General features: G+C 51.1%; 1 protein-coding gene across 1 annotated transcript; it reads right to left on the reverse strand.

Annotated features, from left to right (window-relative positions):
• Positions 1-17,801: 17,801 nt before the first annotated feature.
• CEBPB (CCAAT enhancer binding protein beta) lies at positions 17,802-19,788 on the reverse strand. Its single transcript, XM_016143744.2, has one exon. It carries the CDS (start codon positions 19,463-19,465, stop codon positions 18,425-18,427), a length of 1,041 nt encoding a protein of 346 aa, XP_015999230.1. The 5' UTR covers positions 19,466-19,788; the 3' UTR covers positions 17,802-18,424.

Raw genomic sequence — 19,788 nt, forward strand, 5'->3', positions numbered from 1 at the left:
TGTCACAGCAACCCCTATTCCCATCACGCAGGCACACACATGCGCACACACCCCCCAGGCTGCTGACCTGTAGGATCCAGTCTCTGGAAGAGGGCAGTAGATGAGCCTGGAATCCTGGAGAGGAGCTTGTTAAAACTGGAGATTGGGGGGCCTGCTCCAAAGCACCTGAAGGGGAAGCTTGGGTGGAGGAATCCTTGAATCTGCCTTTTTTATCTAACACCCCAGAGAGGAAAGACTCATGCGAGGGAAGTGGGGTGATAACAAAATCCTAAATCATCCAGCTGGGTCTTCAAGTTGTGTTCCCAACTTACAGGGCTCCTGGAGGATGCCCGCATCTCTGTAGCTTCCTTTTGTTCCATTTATGTGAGGCTCCAGAAAAATTGGGGGTGGGGAATGAAAAGTGTTCTATACAGTAAAATAAAAGCAATAATAAACCTGAAATACCAATAGATGGGGAAACAGAGGCAAGGAGAGGAGATCAGACAAGGCCAACACCCACAGGCCTTGGTGTTAATATACAACTAGGCTGAACAAGATCTCTTAGGCCAGGAGTTTTCTATTGCATTCCACCCCACCCCCATCCAGTCTCCCACCAGTTAGCCATCACCCATCCACCCACCCCACTCAATGATCCGCCCATCCGTCCTCTGCCTGTTCACTGCCCACACCATCACCCGAGGCACCCGTAGCCATCCAAGTCCATCCAACCATCTGTTCATTGATACATCCAGGCATCCAACCACCCATTCTCCAGCCAGGATTCAGAGCACCTACTATGCGCCATTCCAAGCACTAGGAATACAGCATCAACACAACAGACCTGTTCCCATCTAGGAGCTTAGCACCTATGGGAGAGAGTGACTATAGACGGACAGGCACACACATGCAGACCCCCAAACAGGAGTTCTGGCTCTGAGTACCGTGCACAGTAATGGAGGGGTCACGGGAGTGCTCCTTGGGTAGGAACTCTCTCCTCTGAGATTCAAGCAACGAGTAGGCAAGAACCTGGGAAGGAGGGAAGGAAATGGCATTCATCGGGGAGGGAGCAGCATGGGAAAACAGTAGAAGGAGGAACCGCAAGTTGGAAGACTGGGGAGAAGTCAGAGAGAAGGCACAGGTGGAAGCCCACGCAGGAGAAGCCCCAGGAAGCTCCACTTGGGCCGTCCTACCCCCTGCCTGTCTTCCCACGAGAACCAGCCCCAGCCTGGCCTCCCACGCTCAGAACACTGTCCCCCTGCCCACGCCCCGCGGGCGCCCAGCTCCCCACCAGCCCTGGCCTGGCTGCCTCTCCCACTCACCTGCTGACCCTGCCCCGCCACGGGGGTCTTCCCTCCCTGCCCCCAGCTCATGGGGGCATCAAGCCCTCCATGCGGGGAGGCTGGAGTAGACAGGTCGCCTCACATGTCACCCAGCCTACCAGGAGCCCCATTAAAGCTTAGCAGGTGACTCCATCCAAAGCCTCCACGGACCCTCTGCAGTAACAGAGTGCCATTTACAGAGAACCCAGTGTGGACCAGACTCCCGGCTCATTCTGTTCTCTCCTCTGCCCGAATGCTACGCCACCCCATCCATAACCCTGAGAGGAAGAAGTCAAATCTCATCCCCTGTCTGCTGAGCGTCCCACCTGCCCGCTACCACACGCACATTCCCCCCTGCTGCTCTCCCTGTCGCTCGTCCCCACGCACTGCCTCTGCTGCTCCTTAAACAAAGAGGGCGTGACCCCACCTCAGGGCCCTTGCACCTGCTGTTCCCGCTTTCCCCAGTTAGCCCCACGGCTCTCTACCTCGCCTCTCTCAGGCGTTTGCTTAAATATCGCCTTTATTGCTTAAATATCACGTTTGCTTAAATATCACCTTTATTGGGTGAGGCCTCCTCTGACCTCTGTAGGTAAAGGTAACATCACACACACACACACACACACACACACACACACACACACACACCCCAGCACCCTCTCCTTCCTCTTCTTCTTCTCCACAGCACTTAATATTTGACTGACTGTTTCTCCTACCATGAGAACGTAAACTCCATCAGTGACCCGGAGGGTTCGGGGCTGTCTTATTTTCTGCTGTATTCCCGGGCCTAGCACAGTGCCCGGCACGGGGTAAGTGGAGTCATTCCTGGAGCATCTCTTCCAGGCTCGGGGTCACAGACACAGCAGAGAACAAAATGAAAACACCGTGGAAAGCAGCATCAGAGGCCCTGGGTCTAGGACCTCATGCAGCCACTCGCCAATTATCAGCCCAGCATTCCCCTGGTGCCATCCCACCGGCTCCTCTCAAGGACCCTGGACATCCACAGCACCATCATCTTTCTCTGGGAAATGCTGGGCTCAGTGTTATTGATACCATGTAATTCCTCCTTTTACAGGTTTCACAGGAAACTCCAATTGACTGAAATCCACCTCGACGGAGCCCTCAATTACCCAGAACTGGGTTTTTGTTGTTTGTTTTTCCTTTTGCTTCCATGAGTTCCTGTCCCGGCCATTTGTTTACTGGGAACCAATCATGTGGATATCGTGGGGTATCATGGACCGCCCCATTACAGACAGAACTGATACCCGGGGACTCGGAAGCAAGTGGAGGTGGGCCAGGAAATGGGGAAGGGGCGTGAAGTCACAAGAAATGGGCTGGGACTGCTGAAAATGTGTCAACTCTTCTGGACCCAGGTGATGCTTCCATAAAAAGTTTACATTTTAAAAGGTATAACCAAAAAAATGAGAAACAAAGGAAGGAAAGGACACATGGGCACACTTATGAAAGAAATGCACAGACAACAGTCTGGAAGTTCACATCCCCAAATCGTAAACCATCCTGGGCAGAGGCAGGGGCTGGCCCTGGCACAGGCGGTTCAAGATCGACTTCAGCGTGACTGGAAATGTTTTCACGTTTTAAGAGAATGGACGCATGTATTACTAGCACCATTTCACATCAAAATTTAACCGTGAAAAAAAAGCAAAAGGACAGGCCCAGCAGGGAATCAAAGAGCAAGGTGTACCTGCTGGGCACCCCTTAGAGCTCGAGGGGGCACGCGGTTAGGCCCGCCACGGCCTTATTTCCCCAAGGTTTGCCTTAGCTCAGCCCCTGACGGAAGCTGGGAACCCCAAGCCTTGGGTCCCACTCTTGTCTTCCTGTGGCCTTGCAGAGAGAGCACCTCTTCTCACTTCGCAGGTGAGGAAACTGAGGTCAGCAAGGTTAGTGAGGGGGATACCTACACTCAAAGAATGTTCCTGACTATGTAAGGAGACAATTCAGGGGAGAGTACTTGGTGACCTCGCCAGATGTCACAGTCCTGCCCAGGACCAGCTCCCGGGAAATGTGGGGCGCCTCCTTTGGCCCCCATTAAGCATTTCCACATGCAGCAGCAGGTCATCGAACCGAGCGCGGCCCCTCTGAGCACCAGGCCCTGCGCGGCTACCAGGAAGTGCGCCCAGTCTTGCCTTAGGTTACCCAGAACTTTTTCTAAACCCAGGGTGGAAATTAAGAGAGTTTTTCTGCATAAACTTTGGGCAGTCTGAAAGCTCCTTTCTCTAGAACTTTGCATGCCATGGGGCCGTTCGAACAAGCAGGTGTATGTGAGGCGTAAGAGCAACAGGCGCACCCCCCTTCCCCCAGGTATCAACAACAACAACAGTGACCCGCAGTGTTGAGTACTTAGTGTGCGCAGGCGTTGCGTAAAGTTTTGTGCTCATTTAACTCCTCCACGCTGCTCATCGACGCTATTAGGTAATGCTCTCAGACACGGGTTCTGGAAGTGAGAACTGAGACCCGCAGAGGGGAGCCACGCGCCCCAGGTTGCGTGGCCGGTTGGGGGCATAGCTGGGATTCGCACCCACGCCTGGGAAGACTCCAGAGCCCACACGCTGGCCTCGGAAGGAAGGCAGAGGCCAACGGGAGGCAAACAAGGATGGCAGGGCCGCTCCGGGCCAGGGAGCTGGATGGGAGCTGCTGGCTGGATCGCCCTCTGTCCCACTGCCTCCCTTCCCACTTGGAGCACCAGCTCTAAGCTCCAATGGTCTTTGCCAGGCAGTGGTTTCACCATCTCCGCCGGGCCCTGGGGAGCCACTGGGAGCCAAACAGGGCTGTGCAGCCCCAGGAGTCCAAGCCAGAGCACTGGGTAAAGAGCACACTCTGGGGTCACCCAGACCCGAACTCAAATTCCACTTCTGCCACCCACCAGCAGTGTGACCTCAGGCAAGGTAATCTCCCTCTCTGAGCTCGTGTCCTTTTTGGGTTTTCCTTCTGAAGCTCGGGCATGATGGGCCGAGCTATCCGACTCCTCAGTTCCCGGCATGTTGCCATCACTGTCCACCCAAGGCTCCTCTCTCGCTTTATTTAATTCTCCTCTCAGCCTCACCCCCAACTCCCTATCTGCCTCCTATGATTGATCTGTAGCTTTAGTTAATTTTTTTATTTTGATTTTGAGTTTAACTTAATTATAGTAAAGTGCTGAAAGGGAACTATCCAATAAATTTTTACCTCGAAGGATGCTTATATAGGGGTAAATCCATGTGAGCCAGTCAAGACACAGAACTTCGGCAGCCCAAAAGGCTCCCTCACTCCCCTTCCCAGGCAATAATTCCTCTAACCACAAAAGGAACCACTATGCTGACTTCTAAATTATTCTGACCTATTCCCGAAGTTCATGTCAGAGGAATCACACGGTATGCGGTCTTTTGTGTCTGGCTTCTTCCCCCCCGCAGTGCCCTGCGTTTAAGGTGCACCCACAGTGCGTGCGAATCAGTAGCTTACTCCGTGTTATTGCTGAACAGTATTCTGTTTATAGAGGTACTACGATTTGTTGATCTTCTCACTTGCTGAAAGATATTTGAGTTGTTTCCAGTTTGGAGCTATTATAAATAAAACTGCCACGAATATGTTTACAGGTCTTTTTGTGGGCACATATGTTCACTTCTCTTGGGTATATTGAAGGTCATATGTTTTCGTTTGTTTTTTCATTTATTTTGGTATAACTTTGGCACTTACAGAAAAATTACGAGACTGAGAAGGGACTCCAGGGTAGCCTTCGCCCAGATTGTTTATATCCGGTCCCGCTTACTTCATCATTTCCCCTCTGCTGGTATTCTCTCATCCTGAATTACTGGAGTCGGTTGTAGACATGATGTCCTTTGATCCCTGGACCCTGCAGCATGGATCTCATGACCCCCTGTCTCACAGACACATCAAATTCAGGACACTTGTCATCAATAAGCACTACAACCGAATCCACACACCGCATTCGACATTCCATAATTGTCCCCATAAAGATCTCACTGATTTTTTTCTAGGCCAGGATCACATCTCGCTTCCTTCAACTGTATTTAGGCACTTTCAACGGCTCCTCAGTCTCTCCTTGACTTTCTTGTCCCCGACACTTTTGAGAATGACAGACCAGCTATTTTGTCATCCGTTCCCTCCCCTGGGATTTGTCTGATGTTTCCTCATGGTTCGGTTCAGGTCATGCATCTTTGCAAGGGTATAACAGAAGTGATGCTATGTTCTTCTTGGGCGTCCTGTCCGGTGGCACACAATTATGATGTCTCATAACAAAAGTTCCCACCTCATAGAGCTGTTACAAGGATTAAATGAAACACAGCCCAAAGCCTGCTTTTGTAATTACTATCTCTCCTGCATTTGAAGGAAGGGCCAGGCATAGGGTAGAAGAACAAACACAGGGCTGTCCCCACCCAGACCTGTCTCCTGGGCCCCAATCCTCACCTTGCCTCCTAGACCTTGCAACCAGGATGCAAAGAGAGACGGGAACAGACAGGAGCTGGAATTCTTGTCAGATCAGGCTGTAGAGCCCTTGATGCTGGTTCAGCCTGATCCCCTAAGTGATGGGGACTTGAGGCCCTGAGAGTGCAGGGGGCTACCCCAGTACCACACAGTGAGCCACTCAGCCTGTGGAGCTCAGCCAGGCTGCTGCACCCCAACACCAGTGCTTTCAACTAAGGGTGACTTTGTCTCCTGGAGGATACTTGGCAATGTCTGGAGACATTTTTGGTTGTCATAACTGGGAGGTAGGGGTGCTACTGACATCTGGAGACCAAGGATACTGCAATGGACAAGACAGTGTCCCACAGCGTAGAATGATCCTGTCCCAAATCCCAATAGTGCTGTGGTTGAAAAGCCCTAATCTACACTGAACTAAGGACAGCAGGCAATGGGTGAGCCCCTGGCCAACTTATGCTGCCCACTTTCTCCCAGGGCCCAAATGGCTGCAAAGAAAAGGCAATTCAGACCTTTTATCAGCATCTAGAGCTTAAGACGGGGAGTCCCCATTGCGCTAATTGGGTTTTGCTGCCTGTGTCTGAATTTTTCTGAGGCCACAAGGGTTCAAATCAGCATTGTTGGGGAAGGTTTGAAGATGTCACAACCTCTGAAGAGCTGGGGGGATGTCACAGGAGTTTCAAGAGCCCTGGCCCGGAAAAGGAGGGAGTGTGGGGGTCTTAAACCACCTTTGGCAGCCAGATTACTAGGTGGGGGCCACTCTGAGATCCTGTCATCTTTTCTGGGCTCTGATTTTATAGTGTCTGAGGTTCTGGGTAGTTGTAGTTCCAGGCGGAGAGAGACAGCTAACCCTAGCACGTAATAGATTCTCAGTAAATGACATGTTGAAAAAAATGAATTGTGATAGTAATTGATACCTACTGAGTATTCACTACATGTCAAGCACTATTCTAAGCACGACTCATATATTATCTCATTTAATCTCACCACGCCCTATGAGATAGATATTATTATTGCCAACCCCATTTTGCCAACAGGGAAACTGAGGCACAGAAAAGTTAAGTCACAAGCTGTTAAGAGGAGCATAAATGAATAAGTACATACCAGTCTCTGTCTAGATCTGCATTTTTCCTTCAAATATTACTGAATCAGAAGTTTGGTTGAAACTCTTCTTAAAGGATGACAACCCCAGACCAAGTCCTCTGACTCCCTGGTCCTCTCCAGGTCAGTCTCCCTCCCTCTCACTGCCTTAGAGGGACCGGGTCCCCAAACCTAAGCCCAAGATAGAGACTTAAGCCATGAAGGCCTGGGGACCCTAATTTAATGGGACCCTTTCGTTTATCCAGAGCTTACTTTCCACCACACCCCACATTGCACAATAGTCAGGGCTGTGAAGAGACCCATTGCACAGATGAGGAAACCAAGGCTCAGAATGGGGTAAGTCACTTATTCCCAGTTACGCATTAAGTGAAAAAACTAAGAACCCACACCTGTCTGACTTGTGAGCCTGACAGGGAGACAGCGAAGGAACAAAAAGTGACGATGAGGAGCTGTCTGACATTGGCAGGGGGCCCGCAGAGAGTCAACCTCAGTTCCTACCACACCCACGCGCTCCCCAAAACCCATCTTAGTATCCAGACAACCTAGCCTGTGACAGAGGCACATTCAATGATGTCCATGATACCAGTGTTTGTGGCTGTGGGGACTAGGAGGCAACATCAGTATCCATCACAAGGGGAATAATTCATTAAAATGTGGCAGATACATACAGAGGAACATTATGCATCAGAGTAAAAAGCAATGAATTAGAGGGACGCAGAACAATGTGGAAACATCTGTAAAACATAGGCTTCCTGGAGAGTACGCTGCGGTTGTGCAAAATGTGACCTATTTGATATGGTTGTCTGTTGTAGCATGGTGTGAGCTAGAAAAAGGTTGGAAACAACATAAATGTCTGTCAAAAGGGGATTAGTTATATCATTATGGTATGTTCATGCGATAGAATATCGTATGATCATTTTAAAAAATGAGGCAGCTCTATACTATTGATATAAGCAACCTCCAAAACACATTATTGAATGAAAAAAGCAAAGTACAGACCAACATGGAAAGTGCTGCGATGTGTGATGTGTATAAATATTGTATATGTGTGCTCATATAGACCATGTGAAACAAGAAAAACCACTGGGAACTATGGTGGCCTCTGGGAAGGGAAGCAGGTGCGTGAAGGCAGGAGAAAGAGGCAGACCAACTTTTCACTATAAACCCTTATACCTTTTCAATTTTGAACACTGAACATATATTTTATATTCAAGTTAAATTAAAAAGTAGGGGGAAAAAATGCACGGAGGCCATGGGGGAGTTGAACTGAGATCATCCACAAGAAAGGGGGTGTGGGGTCCAAAGCAGGGTGAGGAGGGTGTCCAGTTAGGGAAGGAGGGGGCAGGGTGTATACAGAGACTGGAAATTGGATACATATAGAGGATTGGTCAAATAAGTAAATATGTTAAGAATAACAAAAGCCAATGTTCTTACTGTTGGAAAAGAGAGTTATAAATATGAAAAGAGATAATTAGAATAAACTCTATGGTACTGGATTGGAACTGAAGGTGTCAGTGCAAAGTCATAGTTTTTTTAATAGATGACAGATGAGATAGATAGATAGATAGATAGATAGATAGATAGATAGATAGACAGATAGACAGACAATTAGATACAGAAATAATACAAATATAAATGTGTATCTATATACACGTACATACAGTCCTTAGCTCTGTCCACTGGGAGAGTCGGGGAATAGTGATGCCCCAGCAGCAGTAAGCACACTTTGTGTAAGACTTTGGTTCCTAAACACCATTCTCCAATAAAAGGAGCCAGGGCTCCTTGGAGAAATGGCTGCTTCCACGTCTGGGTCAGGGAAAGCGTAGATGAACCTGAAGTACCTCAGGCTGGAAAGTTAAGACAGTGCTCAAAGAATGATGGTGACATGTCAAAAGGGCACAGAAGCCAGCTAGAAGGGGCTCCCAGTGGCCAATATGGGAAAAGTCGAGCATATAAATTACTAGTAGTAATAATAATGTACTAAAACCTATTGAATAAAATTTTAAAAACCATGAGTCCATACAGATAAAAATAAACAAACCATTCAAATTTTGATGAGGAACAGGATATTTTATGTAATTTCAAAGTACCTCTCCTCAAATACTTATTAATGCAAAGGGGTAAAAAGTAACTTTACAGATATGAAGCCTGGTAGATATCTCTTCAATCATGTGGTCAAAGTGAACACCATCGTTCTCATCACAAGGAAAAGCACTGTAGCTATGTGAGGTCACGGATGTTAACTAAACTTCTTGTGGTGATCATTTAATAAGATATGTAGACAACAAATCACTAAGTTGTACACTACAAACTTAAACAATGTTATATGTCAATTATGTCTCAATAAAACTGGGAAGAAAAATGAACTCTATCAACAACGGGACAAAGAGAAGAATACAGCGTTGCTTCTGTGATTTACCCGCCAAAGATTCATAACCTGAATCTAACCGCGAGGAAACAACAGACAAACCCAAAGTGAGGGACATGCTACAAAGTAGCTGGCCTGTTATCCTCAAAAGTGTCAAGGTCATGAACATCAAGGAAAGACTAAGGAGCTGTTCTGGATTAAAGGAGACTAAAGAGACATGGCAACTGAATGTGACATGTGATTCTAAACTGGATTGGGTCTGAGTAAATGGTAGTAATGTGTTGTGTTAATTTCCTGATTTTGATGGTTATTGTGGTTTTATAGAAAATGTCCTTGTTTGTAGGAACTATATAGCAGAGTATTAGGGGGCAATAAGGTGACACGTCACAATTTATTCTCAGTTAAGGGGAAATAAATGTTCTTTGTACTGTATTTGTAACTTTTCTACAAATGTGAGATCTATTTCAAAATAAAAAGTGCAATAGGCTGAATGTTTGTGTCCACCAAAATCCATATATTGAAATAACCCAATGTGATAGCATTCAGAGGTGGAGCCTTTGGGAGGTGATTTGGCCATGAGAGTGGAGCCCCCATGAATGGGATCGACCCCCTTATAAAAGAGACCCTAGAGAGCTCCTCTGCCCCTTCCACCACGTGGGGTCACAGCATCTATGAATCAGAAGGCAGGTCCTCACAAGGTACTAAATCTGCCAACAAGTGGATCTTGAGCTTCCCAGAATCCTGAACGGTGAGAGATAGATTTCTGTTGTTTATATTAGCCACCCAAGCCTATGATATTCTGTTTAGAGTGGACCAAACTGACTGAAGCAGAAAGGTTTTTTTAAACAGAAAAAAAAGTAAAAAATAGAATAAGATCTAGGGTTGAATACTATGAATGGCAATTGAAACATGTAGTCATAGCATTTTCTATGATCCAGCAAGGTGCTCCTGGGTATATGCCCAACTGAAATATGCAGATATGTATTTTAGAATGTTCATCACAGCCTAATTCTAAAGAACTAAAAGCTAGAAACAACCCAAATGTCCCTCAGCAATAAAATGGGGAAATGTGTATATCCAAGCAATGGAATTCTAGTCGGCAACAAAAAGGAACCTGATATGTATACCCAACGACTTGGATGAATGTTACAGTTACAACACTGAATAAAAGAAGCCAGACACAAAAGAATGCACACTGCGTGATTCCATTTATATAAAGTGCAGTAACAAGCGAATTTAATGTTTGCTGTTGGAAACCAGGATAATAGTGACCCTTGAGATGGTGGGGGGAGGGTAACTAGAAGGGGCATGGGGGGCTTGTGGAGTGCTGGAACAGTCTTCTTCTTGATCTAGAAGCCGGTTACAAGCGTTAGCACATGCAGGCAAAATTCTCTGTGCTGCACACCTATGCTGTGTGCACTTTCCTGTGTGTGTATATTTCACTAAGATGAAAAGGCATAAAATAACACAATGATGCATATGTAAGGATGGATATCAACCACATCGCAGTTGGGGGAGTGTGAGAAGTGGGCGGGATGGATGTGGGGAGCTGGGATGAAGGGGAAGATAGAACAAAAGGCAACGCGAGCCTTAAAAGGACTGATGGCAATCGCATCCTAAGAACTGGGAAGTAGGATCAGCTAAACGCTCCGCACCAAAAGAATGAAAGGGTCCCCATTACCTGCATGTCCCTACCACTACCCAGGAGAGTAACAAGGCAAACTTGATGAGTGGCCCCATTTGGCATGAGAGGACGGCGGCCTGGCTTGAGTATGGCAGCCCAGGTGGCCCGACCCTGCCCCAGTTCTCTCTCCTCCACAGCCTCCTGACCCCTACCCACCAGTTTCTCTGAGGAGCCTTGGCCCCTCCCTAGCCACCTCCATCTCCTCCAGGGCTCCGGGCTGGAGCCCGTGAGGCAGGGATCTGGTGACAGCTATAAAAATAAAAGCTCGCCTGCCCAGCTCCCTGGCCTACAGACTCACCTCGCAGAGATCCCAGCTGGGCTGGCCTCAGGCAGGCTGGCAAAGGGCTCAGTGGAGCAGGTGGTGGTGGCAGCCGCATGGGACAGAGGGGTTATTCGGGGTGGTGGGGTATCTGGTCCCAACGCAGCTGCCATCACACTCTGCGAGCTGCAGCAGGGGCTGACCCTCTCTGAACTGAGATCCTCCTTGCTGGATCACATATGGAGAATGGGAAGCAGGATTTGAGTTCACTGGAGTTCGCAGAAGAAATTCTGTCCACTCCAAGGGACCGATTTACACCTGTCCTGATGCACACTGAGATTTCAGTCTCAGGGGAGACACCTGAGGACAGGCAGAAAATTTTGCATGGCAGAACGTCTCCATGTATGACTTCTGCAATTGAAATGAATTAAAAGAAATCCTTCCACCACATCTGATGCAAATTATTCTTCCTGAGCAAAGAGCATTTATGTGCAACAGTGTCAGTAGAACATTCTCAGACAAGGAAGCACTGGGGCATCGCTAAGAAATGCAGCCACAAAACAGCGCATACGGGTTGATTCCATATCGGCAAATGTATGAAAAATACACTCGATAAGCAGAGATTTCTTTTCCTATCATGTGAACAAGTCCAGAGCAAGATAGGCAAGGACCCGTGTGGCTTTTCCACCACCATCGGGAACCTGAGAGCCTTTCACTTGCTGGTTTCACCACCCTCGCCATGTGGTATCCATGCTTCAATATTTGCCTCATGGTTTAAGATTATCCCTGAAACTCTGGCCATCGTATCTAAGTTCCAGGCAAGAAATAGAAAAAAGTATTGGGGGGCTCAGGGGTTACAGAGAAGGGAGGCAAAAGGGAATGTCTCTCATAGCTGAGCCAGCCCCCTTTGAGGAGCTTTTCTGGAAATCTCACCTACTTCTATTTATCTCTCATTGGTCATCCCTAGCTGCAAGAGAAGCCGGGAAGTGTAGCTAGCCTCGCGAGCGCACTCACCCCAGTAACAGAGGGGTCTCGTTGTCAAGGGAGAAGATAGGTGTGAATATCAAATAGGCAACGTTAACTGCAATGAAGAAAAAATGCACGTCGAATGAAAATTCTGGAAAGAAATAACAACCGCCACATACAGGGCACCCTCTTCTTCAACAACCCTGTGTGAGTTAACCTGTCAAATCTTTACAAAACGCTGTGAGGAATTTTCTTCTCTTCTTGTTACAGATGGGGAAACTGAGGCATGGTGCGATGCAGTCACTCGTTCCAAATCTCACGACCAGAAAATGGTAAATTCGGAACTAGAAGGCAGGCAGCCAAATGCTAGAATCTGAGCTCTTGACCCACCAAAATGGTAACGATGTTATTAATAACAGTAATGGCGACTAACATGGTGTGCTGGCATTGCTCGAAACATGTTACATGAACTCACTCATTTAATCCTCACAACAATCTTATGAGGCAGGTACTATCATTCCGCTTTATAAACACGGAAACGGGCACAGAGAGGTAAAGCGACTTGCCCAAGGCCGCACAAGCGTTAACAGGGTTTGTTTCTGGGTAGTGGAATCATGGGTGCTTTTCCGATCCTCCTTTTACGGATATTCTGCGTTCTCCAACCCTCCCACCACAATCGTGCATTACTTGGGAAATCAAATTAAGAAGAAAAAAGCGTCCAACTTGCACCCCGCCCCCCCCCCCGGCTCCCTCCCACTCCTACCCCAGAGGCCTCCGAGAGGCCTGGCCCTGCCTCCCTCTCTCTCGCCTCGCCTCTCTCCTTCCTCAGTGCCCTCTCCCCTGCAGTAAAGGCTTCCCAAAGAATTCTCCCTCTCTTGGCTCCCAGCCTTTGCTCCTCTAATACCCACCTCCTGGCATGCCCTTCCCCTCATTCCTGCCTGGTAAACAGCTATGGCTCCAGGCCCTGGGTCAGAAGCTCCTCACCCACAAGATCTGCTGGGCCCAGACAGGGGCCCCCCCGTGCCCTTCACCCACTGCACTTTGCCTCCTCCAGAGGCCAAGCGTCCTGTTTTGTCCCATCAATAAACGTGTCAAAGGCTTACCAGGTGCCAGGCCTTGGCAGGGACACCTAGTTATTCATCCTCAAAACAACTTCTCTTGGCCTCTCCCTGGCCTCCACTGCCTCTGCATGAAGAACTCTGCAACACCTCGGTCCTCCCTCCTACTCCGCCCCTCGCTGCCTCTATCCTATCCACACCCACTCCACACTCCTTCCCTAACACGTTGAGCGCTGTCCTGTCTCAGGCAGGGCCTCTACACCTGCTGCTCCTTCCCCCTGAAATACTCTCTAAAAACCCTTCCCAGTCGCCCTCTACCACCTCCCCAAGGCCTTTATCATGATCTAAAGTTAGCTTGCCAAACTGCTCGTTGTTTGGTGCCTGTCTTCCCATCAGAATGTCAGCTCCAGGGGCACAGGGATCATCTTGGGCCCGTGTAGGTGCCTGCTTCATGCCGGCTGAGGATGTTGAGTAGAAGCTGGATACTCTTTCTTCACAGGTGAGGAAGAGGAACCCCAGGCCCAAATCGACCAAGCATCTCACTTGAGGTCACCCAGCAAATAAGAACCAAAGCTCAGAGCTCCACCCCTATCTTACCCCTCAAAGGGTATTAAAATTACAGTTTGCCCATCTGTCCCCCACAGGGCAGTGACTGGCAGACAAGAAAGTGGCTCAGCCTGGGGCTCAAACAGAGCTAGGTTTGAATTCTAACTTTTCTGCTTCGTAGGCAGGTGACATCCTCTCTCAAAGCCTCAGGTCCCCTCTCTTTAAAATGGCACTTCTACCTCTTAGCCTAGGAGGATACCCGGGAGGGGCTCAAAACTCCAAAAGGCTGGAGCCCCAGAAGCTTCCCCCGATTGCCCCAGCCCACCCCGGCCTCCCTCACATCCCTGCACATGGCGACAGCCAATGCAAGGTTGAAAACCCCCAGTGAGGGGCAGCCGGCCAGCTGGGGCCACTGGGACTCCACCACGAGTCACCCAGGAGGTCAGCCAGGGTGAGAAAGGACTAAAGGAGGGGGCAGGAACAGAGCAAATGAGAGGTTTAGGGCCATGGGGGAAGGCAGGAGGTGAAGGCTTCCCAGGTTCAAATGCAATGCGTTAATTCAAATCTTGTATCAGTTACCAGCGGTTGTGCCAGTGACTTTGCCGTTCTATGTCTCAGTTTCCCCAATTAGAGAAGGGGATGATAAACGGTACCCATGTCGCAGGGTTATTGTGAGGAGAAAGGCACATAAAGCACAGTAACACCTGGGAGGAGTGAGAGCTTGACGAACCAAGGCTCTTCCGCCCCTCACACCTCACCTGGCTCAGGCAGCTGCTCAGATGCCATCTCCCAGGAGAGGCCTTCCTGGACCTCCCCACCCCTTCCTGCCCCACTTTCCTTCCCTCACAGCCCTTGTCCCCACCTGTCATTATCTTGTTCCAATTACTGGATACTTATAGTGTCTGTCTCTCCCTATAAATTGTTACCTCCATCTTGGTCACCACATGTCTGTAGCACCCAGCATAGGTCCTGCACACAGCAGGTGCTCAATAAATGGTAGTCGAATAAATGAAAAAGATAATTGAACAAATAAATGTCTCAGAGACAAGGACGAAACAGTCCCAGGGAGGTTTGGACAGGACTTCAGGGGAGGAAGAAACATTCTTCAGGTGTTTATATGTCTTCTAAACTCCGTCGAAAGTCCCCCTTCTCTTTCCTTCTCCAAAGTCCACGATTCTTAGCTGTGAAACCTTAGACAGGTCATCTTCCTTCTCTGGGCCTGTTTGCTTGGTAGGAAAACGCCACTCACAAAGCCAAGGCCTCCAAGAGGCTGGTGAGCTGATCAAACTGGCCAGCACACCCTGAGCACAGGGCCCGGCACCCAGCGGTGTCTCTAGCTTTCATTTCTGATACCCACATTTCTCCTTAGTAAGATCATCAGGCCTTGGGCAATTGCCTAAGATTATGAGATGTGAATGTGTTTTGTCAACTCTCCTGCCCAAGCAAATGCTAGCTGGGGTTCCCAGCTAGCCTCAGTGGTCAATCCCTCTAAATGGGTCTGTGGTTAATATGACCAGCCTTCTCAGGCAGACGGAAGGATCCAGTTAGTCCACCTGTGCCAAGGCCTTGGAGTGGTGCTTTGCACACTGTAGGACTGAATCACATCCGCTATTACTCTTATTCTTGAGGCACATCCCTGGCCTCTTGGGCTCCCCTCATGCTGCACCCCATTCTTCTCTGTCTCCCAGCTTTTGAATGGACTGGTCCCTCCTCTCTGCAAGCCTAGAGCCTTCCTTGCCTAGTGATCCACAGGGTGAATGTCCCCCAATCTAAGACATTTCCCCAAGTCCTTTGGGCATAGCTCGGTCCACAATGCTCCCACACTAGGCCACTTAGACCACCATCAGAGCCCTCGACCTATTAACTATTTTTCCCAGACCTCTTTAGGGGCAATCAGATGGGCTCAGGTTCAAATCCACTTTCTGTTGCTTCCAAACTGAAACCACGTGAAGTCACTTAACTATGGCGTTTGGAGTACCTGAACTTGGGGCCAGGCAAGGAGTCTTCCAGGCAAGGCTTAGGATTTGCAGTGGGGGGCTGAAATTACAAGCCAGGCTCTCAGCCCCAACCTTGCCCCAGAGACCTAGGATCTTATACCCAACTCACCCCTGCACCACTGTGAGCACTAACCCCACTTCTGTGGGCTTCAGTTTACTGGGTATATTACCTTCCATGGAGTACTTATGCAGATAAAGCAGGACATGAGTGTGTAAAGAGTGCACTCCATGCTGGTTCTGAGACAGTGCTCCGGAAAGGGAGCCTGGGTGTCACTGTTTGGCCAGGTTGCTCCCCTCTCACCTCCTTTGTGTCCTCTGCAGCCACCGGACACCTCTCAGTGACAAAGGGAAGACCAGGGACTAAAGAAATTCATTCCTAATTTATGACCATCCCCTGTACCAAAGACTGAGCCACCTCCTTCTCTAGGTCTCCACTCCTGGCCTTCGCCCTTCAGCAGGTAAGTCTTAGAGGCAGTGGAGCAGATGTGTTGTCGCTGGTACTGGACTGACTCGGAGGCTCCAGGGTCCTGGCCAGGCACCTGACTGCCCAGGACAGAGAGGCCCAAGGCCAGAGCGAGGTTGTCTCTGCCCAGCGCTCTGCACAGCACTCGTTCCACAAAACAGGAGATGCTCGCATTAGGGAGGTGGGTTGCCTTTATCCTCAGCTCTATAACGGTGGGAACTGAGTGTCTCGGGACTCTACAACCTAGGCTCCTGCAGAGAAAACACAACCTGGCCCCCAAAGGGAAAGGGTGGGAAAAAGCATTCCCCATTCTCAAAACACAAAATCAGCAGCTGCTCCCAAGGATACCCCAGGCCCTTGGCCAACTAATCTATGAAGTCCCTCAATTGACCCCCGCCCCCTCCCCACTGATGAATTCCTAGAGCAGAGGGACCTCAAACCAGTTTTTTTGTCCACAGGAATCTGACAGCCAAAAAACTGCTCTAAAAACAGGGCTGATAATAGTACCCACCTCTCCAAAGGCTGTGGCGTTTAAATGAGATGGGGTAGGTCCAGGGTTTACCAGATGCCTGGCCCCTGGCAAGCGCTCGACACACTCCTACTGCACTGCAGACTGGGCTGCCAAATGCCAGGAGCCTCCCAGCGAAAAATAATAACAAGAGCAAAGGCTTATATAACACCTCCCGCGTGCCAGGCACCGCAGGACGCCGTACGTGTATCCACTAACCCCTCTGTCTACATCCTCAACTCTCAGGAATGCCGTTCAGGACTGGAATGGGGATGTGGGTGCAGTGCAGAGGGGCGGGAGGTTATCAGGGGGCAGGGACGCAAACACCTTGCCAGGGGCCGTTTCTGTCCCAGGGAATCAGGAACAGGGGCCCCAAGTTCAAACCTAGGCTCAGCCACTTTGAATAAGCAGGTGAGGCCGGGCCTCAGTGTCCACATCTGGGCAAAGAAGGCAAGTGGTAGATCTCCCATCCCCCAGGAAGGGAGGGGAAGTGCAGGCACTCTCTCCTCCCCCTGACTTCCCTCATCTGGCTCAGCTTCTTCACTCCTCCTGGCCAGGGACACCCAAACTGGCCAGGGACACACAAACACAAGCTCGCCCACACACCCAGCCTCCTCTCTTAGAATATATACACACACACAAACTTTTCTAAACAGCCCGCCCCACTACACTTACCAAAAGAATCTGCCGCAACTTGGGCTCAGCAGGACCAAGACCTGTATACCCCACCCCATTAGTCACAGGCCCTAAAACACTGTGTAGGGGTCACAGACCTCGAGGCCCCTCCGAATCCAAGCCTGGCTCTCAAGACCTGCCAGAGGCCCTGGAACTCTCCCCAAGCCAGGTTCCCAGCCACTCCTCCCCAGCACCTAGGGGCCCTAAGTCACCCTGAAAGCCTGACCCAGCACTCTTCTGCCCCTCCATCCCAGGTCTGGTACCCCCATCTCTAAGCATAGGCCTTGGGGGAGGAGGAGAAAAACCAGCTGCAACACCCCCACCCAACCACCAAAAAAGCCAAAAATATTAGCAGCCCCCCCATGCACAGCGCCCCCCCACACCAGAAGAGCAAAAATGAAATCATAGAAATCCAAAATAATCAAAAGCCAACTACTGCCCCCAAAAGGCTTTTTAACCATTCTCAAAAAAAAAAGTTTATTAAAAGTGTTCTTAATGCTTGAAACGGAAAAGATTCCCAAATATACAGACGCCTCTTTTCTCATAGAAATAGATTATTTTTTTATAATACAAAAAAAAAAAAGACCAAAAAAACAACAACAAAAACAACATCAACAGCAACAACCCGGTAGGAACATCTTTAAGCGATTACTCAGGGCCCGGCTGACAGTTACACGTGGGTTGCGTCAGTCCCGTGTACACACGCGTTCAGCCATGTTTAAACCGATTGCATCAACTTCGAAACCGGCCCGCCCGCCGGCGCCTGGAGAGTGGGCAGAGAGAGAGCCAGAGAGTTTATCATTCATCTGTACACATAGACATTTCTTCTTTAAATACCATGGGCGGGCGCCCCATCTGCATGTGCGGTTGGTTTGGACAAAAATATAGATATATATATAATAAAATATTAAAATTACCGACGAGCTCCCCGCGCTGCCAAGTGCCCCAGTGCCAAAGTTTTGCCGGCGCCACCGGGGGCGAGGGCGGGAGCGGGAGCGCGGGCGCTCCCCGGAGTCGCGCGCCCAGCAGCGCGGAGGCCAGCCGGCAGGGGGACGCGCGCGGGGGCCGCGCTAGCAGTGGCCGGAGGAAGCGAGCAAGGGCTCGGGCAGCTGCTTGAACAAGTTCCGCAGGGTGCTAAGCTCGCGCGACAGCTGCTCCACCTTCTTCTGGAGTCGCTCGTTCTCAGCCGTGAGCTCCAGGACCTTGTGCTGCGTCTCCAGGTTGCGCATCTTAGCTTTGTCGCGGCTCTTGCGCACCGCGATGTTGTTGCGCTCGCGCCGGATCTTGTACTCGTCGCTGTGCTTGTCCACGGTCTTCTTGGCCTTGCTCTTGACCTGCGAGGGCGCCGGCGCCGCCCCCGCGTAGCAAGCAGCTTGGGGCGCCTTGGCGTCGGCGGGGCTCGGCGTGCCGGGCGGGCTGGACGACGAGGACGTGGACAGGCTCCCGCTGCTGCCGCTCGGCACCGCCTGGTAGCCGAGATAGGCGCGCAGAGCGTACGGAAAGCCAGCCGCCATGCCTGCGCCACCGCCGCCCGGCGCTCCGGCCTCCTCCTTCCGCTTGCAGTCCGCGGGCTCGAAGCCCGGCTCCGCCTTGAGCTCGGCGGGCTGCGGCGGCGGCGGCGGGGGCGGCGGGTGTAGGGGCGTGAAGCAGCTCGGGTGCAGTGCGCCCTTGGCGGCCCCCAGGCGCCCCAGGGTCACGTAGCCGTAGTCGGCCGCCTTCTTGCAGTTCTTGCCCCCGTAGTCGTCGGAGAAGAGGTCGGAGAGGAAGTCGTGGTGCTGCCCGGAGGAGGCGGGCGCGGGGGCGGGCGCAGGCGGAGCCGCCTCGAAGGTGTCCGTGGCCGTGGTCGGCGCCGGGGCCTGCGGCGCGCCCAGCGGCTCCAAGTACGGGCTGAAGTCGATGGCGCGCTCGTGGTCGCCGATGCTACCCAGCTCGCCGGCGGGGGGGCGCGGCCCGGGTCTGGCCGCGGGGGGCGCCGCAGGGGCCGCCTTGGCGCCGTACGCAGCAGCCAAGCAGTCCGCCTCGTAGTAGAAGTTGGCCACTTCCATGGATTTAAAGGCAGGCGGCGGCGGCAGGGGTAGACATGCTGGGTCCCAGGCCACCAGGCGTTGCATGAACGCGGGTGCCCGGGGAAGGGGCTCGGCGCTGCCCGCTCCGGCCGGCCCGCAGGTGGCGCGGCCTCCTGGCTGCGAACTGTCGCCGCTGTGTCGCTGCTGCTGCTGCCGCTTCTGCTGCTGCTCTGCCGGGGTGGCTGCTACTAGTGCGGGGGCTGGCGGCTGGACCCTCAAGTGGGTCCCCTTCCCGGTCCCGTGCGCGGCTCTGACTCGCTAAAGTTTCTCCTGAGCCCGGTTATTTATAAGGCGGCCCATGGCAACGGCTGCGTCACGCCTGGCGGCCGCCCCGGCCCCTCCCGCCGCCGCCGCCGGGACACAGCCAC

This window comes from Rousettus aegyptiacus, unplaced genomic scaffold (assembly GCF_014176215.1).
Source record: "Rousettus aegyptiacus isolate mRouAeg1 unplaced genomic scaffold, mRouAeg1.p scaffold_m13_p_12, whole genome shotgun sequence".
In the NCBI taxonomy this organism is placed as follows: Eukaryota; Metazoa; Chordata; class Mammalia; order Chiroptera; family Pteropodidae; genus Rousettus; species Rousettus aegyptiacus.